The 7,964-nt window shown below is 42.2% G+C and overlaps 1 protein-coding gene across 2 annotated transcripts; it reads right to left on the bottom strand.

Annotated features, from left to right (window-relative positions):
- Nucleotides 1-980: 980 nt before the first annotated feature.
- LOC130366730 (uncharacterized) lies at nucleotides 981-7,434 on the bottom strand. 2 transcript variants are annotated; one of them, XM_056569053.1, is made up of 2 exons: nucleotides 7,316-7,434; nucleotides 981-2,566 (listed from the first exon to the last, which is right to left on the bottom strand). In XM_056569053.1, exon 2 carries the CDS (start codon nucleotides 2,520-2,522, stop codon nucleotides 1,179-1,181), a length of 1,344 nt encoding a protein of 447 aa, XP_056425028.1. In that variant the 5' UTR covers nucleotides 2,523-2,566; nucleotides 7,316-7,434; the 3' UTR covers nucleotides 981-1,178. The 2 variants fall into 2 exon arrangements, with proteins under 2 accessions (XP_056425028.1, XP_056425027.1); XM_056569052.1 differs by lacking the exon at nucleotides 7,316-7,434 and adding an exon at nucleotides 6,625-6,699.
- Between the last annotated feature and the right edge of the window lie 530 nt (nucleotides 7,435-7,964).

Here is a 7,964-nt window from a genome sequence, read left to right as displayed (position 1 = left end):
TCCTGACATCATACACTGCAGGACCCAAATGTGTGTCTTGGTGCACAATGTACCACGTAGCCAGGATGTACATTTATGGCCTTTGTCAGGAAGAGGTTAATAAAATACTGACCAGAAAAGAAGCTGATAACTTTTATATCATGCAACAAATAGCATTTATTTGAAAGTGGTTACATTGTGAAATTAATTTTTTGTAATGCAATTGTCATAATCATAATGTAAATGATACAATGTAACGTTATTAATGCTATCATTTCCTGGAAATTTATTTTTCTTTCCTATAGAAGTTTCCTGACCCAATGGAATTGTCTAAGAATCTGTTACTGAATTATAATGAAATTACTTAACTGGGGCGGCTCAAGCCTTGGGGCCAATACTTATTTCATATGTCTACATGGCAGGGTAGGACAGGCGGGCACTTACATATCATCAGTAGTGTATAGGAAAATACTAAATGATAAGAAAACAGTGAAGAAGAAAAAAACCAGAAGAACAACTCTAGAGGTGATATATATATATATATATATATATATATATATATATATACACACACATTGGGGGATATTTATCAAAGCTGTCTATGTCCCGCATCAATATAGACCAAACTACAGAGGGTTAGGCTGGTCTATTGTGCGCCTAATTTATCAAAAGGCGCAAGGCTCTTGATAAATTCTGGGCACAGACTTTGAGATCCATGCTTTAGACTGTATTTAAACCTGCTCCAGCATGGTCTGTAATTTCGGCGTACTTTCAGCAGATGCGACTTGTCGCTGAAAAGTCGCTTTTTATAAATTCAGCACCAATGCATTTTCCAATGCATTTCTGTCTAAAATAGACTAGAATGCATCATGTTCTAAAAATCCTCTAGAGCAAAAGTCGCAAAAAAGTCGCACATATTTAGACTGCGACTTCCTGTGCGACAAATTTAGACAAGAAAAACCAGTCTAAATCCTTTGATAAATATCCCCCATTGTCTCACTTTATCTACATATACATTTCCGTTTTATCGCCTCTAGATGTAAACTCTTCTGATGTAATGAAAACTTGATCTAAAATATTCTGTAAATTAATCAAAACCAAATTTAGCCAGTAAATGATATTTATCTATTATAAAATGATATGTGTGTAAAGCCTTTTAATATTTGGCTCTATCATGGGCTCAATCCACAGAACAGTTGTCACTTGTGAAGTTCAGAAGGTCTGACTGGGTAAGCTTTGTATTCTAGCTCGATCTGGAAAAGCCCTTGTCCACAGTTATCCCCTCTTTCATATCTATCCCCTCTAACATAGGTATTGTCTGCTGCCCGGATATTGTACAGGCCATAGGTGTCAATGCCTCCAGTGTCTACACACGTCACATCGTCCCATCCCCCTCGATTTCCCAGGCGTCCAGTAGACTGTCCATTGGAGAATCCTATGGTCACTTCAACCTGAGAACATCTATTATAACAGAACTTCATGGATTGTACACGTCTGTCATGTAAGTAAATTTTATGAACCGTTGCGCCAAAACTACTTCCGCAAATTAAACCAGCGCCTGTGCTGTAGAACACCTGGAAGCCTTCAATAATATTATATTCTCTAACACTTATTCTGGTGACATCACCTCCCCATGTGTTGTCATCATCTGGTGAATAAAAAATAGGTTTTCTTTTTCCTCCATCAAGTTCTGGTGAAATGGGGCCAAAGCTAGCTATAGACATGGATGACGGTATCACTGAGGGATTATCTTCATTCCCGGGGATAAAATTATCCAGGTAGAAGGTTGGCACTAATATTTGCAGCATTTCACCATTCCGAAAACCAAACATCTTCTTTTTTACAACTTCACATGAAGGTCTAAAATACTCTTTATCGTTACCTAAATAATTCTTATCATTAAAATAAATTGTTTCTGTGCCTAATTGATCATAAACTTTTCCATATGATACGTATTTAAAAACCGTGACTAAGGGGGCAATCACATGTTCAAGCGATTTACCTAATTCTACAATGATTTGTGAATTTCTCCATTCAACCCATTTGGAATAAATGTCTTTTATGTAATCTTTATATTTAGAAATCTGATTCACCAGCTCCTTCCTCCACACTGGAGTATTGTCCTCATCGTACATCTCCTTTCCATGTAGAAGTCTCTCCTTTAGGATCAGTAGATGCAGAGTGCTGTGAGTCACCACTAGGGGGATGAACTGCACAGAGTTTTTGGACTGTGTTAGCTTGATGCACAATTCATTACAGGCATGGATCATGGTTGACATCAATGAGCCCTTTTCTTTGATCTGAGCGTCTACATACATCTCCATGGTTCTCTTTATAGCCCCGATCTCATTATTTCTCTCCTGAAGTTCATAGTCAAGGATTTTTTCATCTATCAATCCTTCTACTTGGTCTTTTATGAGGCTCCAGATATCTGGCTCAGAATCTGGCCAAAATGTATTTAAAATAAAACTTAAAGTTTTTCCAATTGGGACGCCTCCAACCGGTGGAATCGCTCCTGTGATGGAGACCAAAACTTTTTTCATTCTAGAATTCCATGTACCTCCTGGAGATCTTCTGCTTTTCCTTCCTAGGGACATACAGACATAAAAAAGTATTCAAATCCTGTAATAACATTAGAACTTATTGAAGATAAAAATATAGTAACTTTTGAAATTATAGAACCAGTCATACACGTGTGATGTTCATAATGGTCTCCGGGGAAAAAAAAAAAAAAAAGAACTCTAGAACCTCTTTTATATAGGCCCCTATGTTTATAGAACCAAAAATTTATTCCAAAAATAATTCATTAAATACTGTGTGAAACAGTACTCATATTATAGTAAATCATTGGATTAACGCAAACCCCCGCCAGAGCCGTTCAATCCCGAGAACTTTGGCGAGACTACGAATTACAATGATGAGTTAATCGCATAGTAACTGTGAATTGCTTCCAGGAGGAATGAGGTATGGTATGGGAATGTAGCTGTGCGGTACTTTAATGGGGTCTGTTTAACCCTTTCTACTCGTGATGCCAGGGTGAGGGCTCCTCTGTAATGCTTGACCTACCGCTACCCGTCCCAAGAGTGATAGGGAGGTATGAAATAATTGAAGGTCCACAACCGGAGAGTTTGCTGAAAACAGTCGGAACTTTTACTGAAGATTTTATGCAAGTTTTATAACCGGAACAGTCTCTGTACAAGCGCCTAGGTGGAGGATATCACTCTTCCTTCAACCAGCTTACAGTACAGGTCCACCCTGGGCTGAATGCCCCCCGATCTGCTTTCCTCCTCTCTGCAGGTCGATGTTGCTGTGATCCTGGCTTTGTCTAAAGGATTAAGGGTTCAGTCTGAATATGGTGCTACTTCCCCCAAAATCCCGGTTCAGACCTCGCGAGTCCAGGGTACACAACCTATATATCCAGTATCCAGTCTCTTTCTGTACTATCTTTTTATATCTCCTCCCCCATCTTGGTTAGAGCCATTCATTATTCACCTGGAATTTAAGTTGTGCTATCGTATGTTCTTTTTCTTTAACCCCTTAACGACCAAGGACGTAAATGTACGTCCTAGTTTGGCGGGACTTCCCGCACCAGGACGTACATTTACGTCCTGTGTATGACCGCGAGCATCGGAAGGGTGCTCGCGTCATGCATGGCAGGTTCCGGCTGCTAGCAGCAGCTGGGGACCCGCCGGTAATGACCGACAATGGATGTCCGCCATTTACCCCTTCGATGCCGTGATCAATACAGATCACGGCATCTGCGGCATTGCGGCACTTTGATTGGATGATCGGATCGCCCGCAACGCTGCCGGGGGGATCCGATCATCCAGCATGACAGCCGGAGGTCCCCTCACCTGGCTCCGGCTGTCTCCCGGGGTCTTCTGCTCTGGTCTGCGATCGAGCAGACAATCACCGATAATACTGATCAGTGCTGTGACCTATGCATAGCACTGCACAGTATTAGCAATCAAACAATTTCTATAGATAGTGTAAAAAAAGCTGAAAAATGTAAAAATAAAAAGTAAAAAAAAAAGTGAAAAATCCCCTCCCGCAATAAAAATGAAAATTGTCCGTTTTTCCCATTTTACCCCAAAAAGCGTAATTTTTTAAAATAAACATATTTGGTATTGCCGTGTGCGTAAATGTCCGAACTATCAAAATATAATGTTAATGATCCCATATGGTGAATGGCATAAACGTAAAAAATTTAAAAAGTCCACAAATGCTGCTTTTTTGTCACATTTTATAAAAAAAATTCATAAAAAATTATCTAAAAGTTTTATATATGCAAATGTGGTATTTAAAAAAGTACAGATGACGGCGCAAAAAATTAGCTCCCATACCGCCCTATATACGGAAAAATGAAAAAGTTATAGGTGGTCAAAATAGGGTGATTTTAGATTACTGATTTTGTACAAAAAGTTTTAGATTTTTTTTAAGCGGTGCAAAAATATAAAAGTATCTAGCCATGGGTATCATTTTAATCGTATTGACCCACAGAATAAAGAACACGTCATTTTTACCATAAAGTGTACAGTGTGTAAAAAAAAAACTCCAAAATGTGCAAAGTTTTGGTTTTCATTAAAATTTCCCCTGTACATTTTAAGGTAAAAGAGGTTTCATTACAAAGTACAAATGGTCACGCAAAAAAAACAAGCCCTTATATGGGTCTGTAGATGGAAATATAAAGGAATTATGGATTTTAGAAGGAGAGGAGGAAAAAACAAAAACGCTAAAAATAAAATTGGCCTGGTCCTTGAGGTGAAAATGGGTTTGGTCATTAAGGGGTTAAAGGGGTACTCCACTGCTAGACATCTTATCCCCTATCTGAAGGATACGGGATAAGATGTCTGATCGCGGGGGACGCGTTGCTTATTTTGGTTTATGTTTTGCACAATGCTTTTTCCAAACTGGTCTTGGTAGACACATTTTGAGACAGTGGTCACTAGTTTACTATTCACGAATAATTATGAAGTTGCAATTTTAAACCACAAAGCGTTAAAATAAAACACAACTATAGACCACCCTCCTACCTTCTTTACAATGAGAGAAATAGTGTGTGAGGTCATTTTGTTAGTTTTGGCAGACCAGGGTATTATTTATTACACATGGTGAAACTACATAATAGTCGAGTATTAGCCGACCCGAATATATGCCGAGGCCCCTAATTTCACCCCAAAAACCCAGGAAAAGTTATTGACTCGACTATAAGCCTAGGGTGGGAAATACATCATCCCCCCTGTCATCATCCAGACCCCCGTCATTAACACCCTCATTATCATCCCCCCCCCTTTCATCATCCCCCCTGTCATCATCCCCCCTGTCATCATCATCCCCCTGTCATCATCCCCCCTGTCATCATCATCCCCCCTGTCATCATTATCCCCCTGTCATCATCATCCCCCCCTGTCATCATCATCCCCCTGTCATCATCCCCCCCTGTCATCATCATCCCCATGCCATCATCATCCCCCTGTCATCATCATCCCCCTGCCATCATCATCCCCCTGTCATCATCATCCCCCTTTATCATCCCCCCCTGTCATCATCATCCCCCTGCCATCATCATCCCCCTGCCATCATCATCCCCCTGTCATCATCCCACCCCCTTCATCATTACCGCCTGTCATCATTACCCTGTCATCATCTCACACCACCCCCTTCATCATCACCGCTTGTCAATGTCTGATTTAACAGTGGTCTTCAACCTGCGGACCTCCAGATGTTCAAAAACTACAACTCCCAGCATGCCCGGACAGCCATCGGCTGTCCGAGCATGCTGGGAGTTGTAGTTTTGAAACATCTGGAGGTCCGCAGGTTGAAGACCACTGCCCAGGCCTTCGTCATCATCCAGACCCCCACCCTCCTTCCCCCCTTTAATTTTGTACTCACCTCCGCTCGGCGGGACGTTAGGGTGAGCTGGTCCGGGCCATCTGTGCTGCAGGGACCGTCCGGTGGGGAGGGATAGTCGTTCCGGTCTGTCCATCTTCCCCCGGTGGGGGGGCCTCTTCTTCGCGCTTCATGCCCGACCCCGTAATAATGACGTTGCCTTGACGACGAGGCACAGGGACGTTCATGAGCAACGTCCCTGTGCGTCGTCGTCAAGGCAACGTCATTATTCCGGGGCCGGGCCCGAAGCGCGGAGAAGAGGCCCCCCCGGTGAAGATGGACAGCCCGGAACGACTATCCCTCCCCACCGGACGGCCCCTGCAGCATAGATGGCCCGGACCAGCTCACCCTAACGTCCCGCCGAGCGGAGGTGAATACAAAACTAAAGGGGGGGTCTGGATGATGACGAAGGCCCAGGCAGTGGTCTTCAACCTGCGGACCTCCAGATGTTTCAAAACTACAACTCCCAGCATGCCCGGACTGCTGATGGCTGTCCGGGCTTGCTGGGAGTTGTAGCTTTGAAACATCTGGAGGTCCGCAGGTTGAAGACCACTGAGGGCGGAGAGTTCACTCGAGTATAAGCCAAGGGGGGTGTTTTCAGCACGAAAAATCGTGCTAAAAACTCGGCTTATACTCGAGTATATACGGTATGTGCACTTCTGCCAAAAAAAAAACCTGCGACAAAAGTGACTTGAAAAAAGGACATACAAAACAACTTCAGTGATAAATCTTCCCCATAGTGTCTAGAAATCTAACCTGTGCCTGGCTGTATGTCATTGTAAATTGCAGCTTATCCCTGATACTGTCAAAAAATGTCTGTAAGGACTAAGGTGGCCTTTACCAAATACAAAAGATATGGGGGGAGATTTATCAAAACCTGTGCAAAGGAAAAGTTGTCCATAGCAACCAATCAGATCGCTTCTTTCATTTTGCAGAGGCCTTGTTAAAAAGGAAAGAAACGAGTTGATTGGTTGCTATTGGCAACTGGGCAACTTTTTTCTCTGCACGGGTTTTAATAAATCTCCCCAATTGTCTATAAATCCGCGCCACATGGCTGCATTTTTATTTATTTATTTTTTAAAGATCATGAGAGAGATTTATCAAAATCTGTCCAGAGAAAAAGTTGCTGAGTTGTCCATAGCAACCAATCAGATCGCTTCTTTCCTTTTTAACAAGGCCTCTACAAAATGAAAGAAGCGATCTGATTGGTTGCTATGGGCAACTCAGCAAGTTTTCCTCTGGACAGATTTTGATAAATCTCCCCCCGATGTCCATAGACAAATTTGTTTTCCAAAGTAAGAAAAATATGCAAATGAATACATGAATAATGGGGGGGCGGGGGGGGGGGGGGAGAATCCTCAGAAATGAAATAATTATTTCCTTAGACAATGGCTAAAGCTTCATCCACTCTTGGGGCCCATTTCTAGTAACCAGACCGACATTTTACTTCAGACTCTTCTATTTACTGACAAAGTCTCATTTCCGGGAGAGTCCTCTACAGCTCCGGATGCTGCCACATTGGGTCCTCCAACCCAGGATCCAGAAGCAGTAAGTATATGGAGAAGTTACTGTAGTGACCGGAGCCGTGTAGGATCATGTGATGGAAACCACATGACCCAGTACAGTAAATCTACTAACAGACCAGTGTCCTGATACCTCCCACCCTGCTGTCTGCTGTGAGGATTAATCTGGTTACAATGTGACACATGAAGCCTGAACTTGTTCCATCTCCACTTACCTGCAACGATTGTTGTATTTAAGACAATATCCTTCCCCTCATCATCATAGTGCTGGGCCCCTAAAAATCAAGAAATAAAAAATACACATTATTATGTTACATTGGTTTTCCAGGCATTATACATGAATGGACTATGTTTAGGATAGTCTGTAAAATGCAAGAGAAGTGCAGCTCACAGCATAGAGCCGGGGGCCACCAGGGTTAAATTGTACCTGTCATTACATTAAAACTTTCGATTTAATGTAGATAATACCAATATATGTATATTTGTATAAAACATTGGTCACAGAATCTCAGTGCACTGAGCCCTGCTTGTCCTCAGTGTACAGAGCCCCGCTTGTCCTCAGTGTACAGAGCC

Source organism: Hyla sarda, chromosome 4 (assembly GCF_029499605.1).
Source record: "Hyla sarda isolate aHylSar1 chromosome 4, aHylSar1.hap1, whole genome shotgun sequence".
NCBI classification, from domain to species: Eukaryota; Metazoa; Chordata; class Amphibia; order Anura; family Hylidae; genus Hyla; species Hyla sarda.
The sequence above is the reverse complement of the archived record's forward strand: the minus strand, read 5'-3'. Positions and strand labels throughout refer to the sequence as shown.

What these genes read in the sequence shown, in the direction of transcription:
- LOC130366730 (XM_056569053.1), bottom strand. Translation starts at nt 2,522, where the DNA reads ATGAAAAAAGTTTTGGTCTCCATCACAGGAGCGATTCCACCGGTTGGA.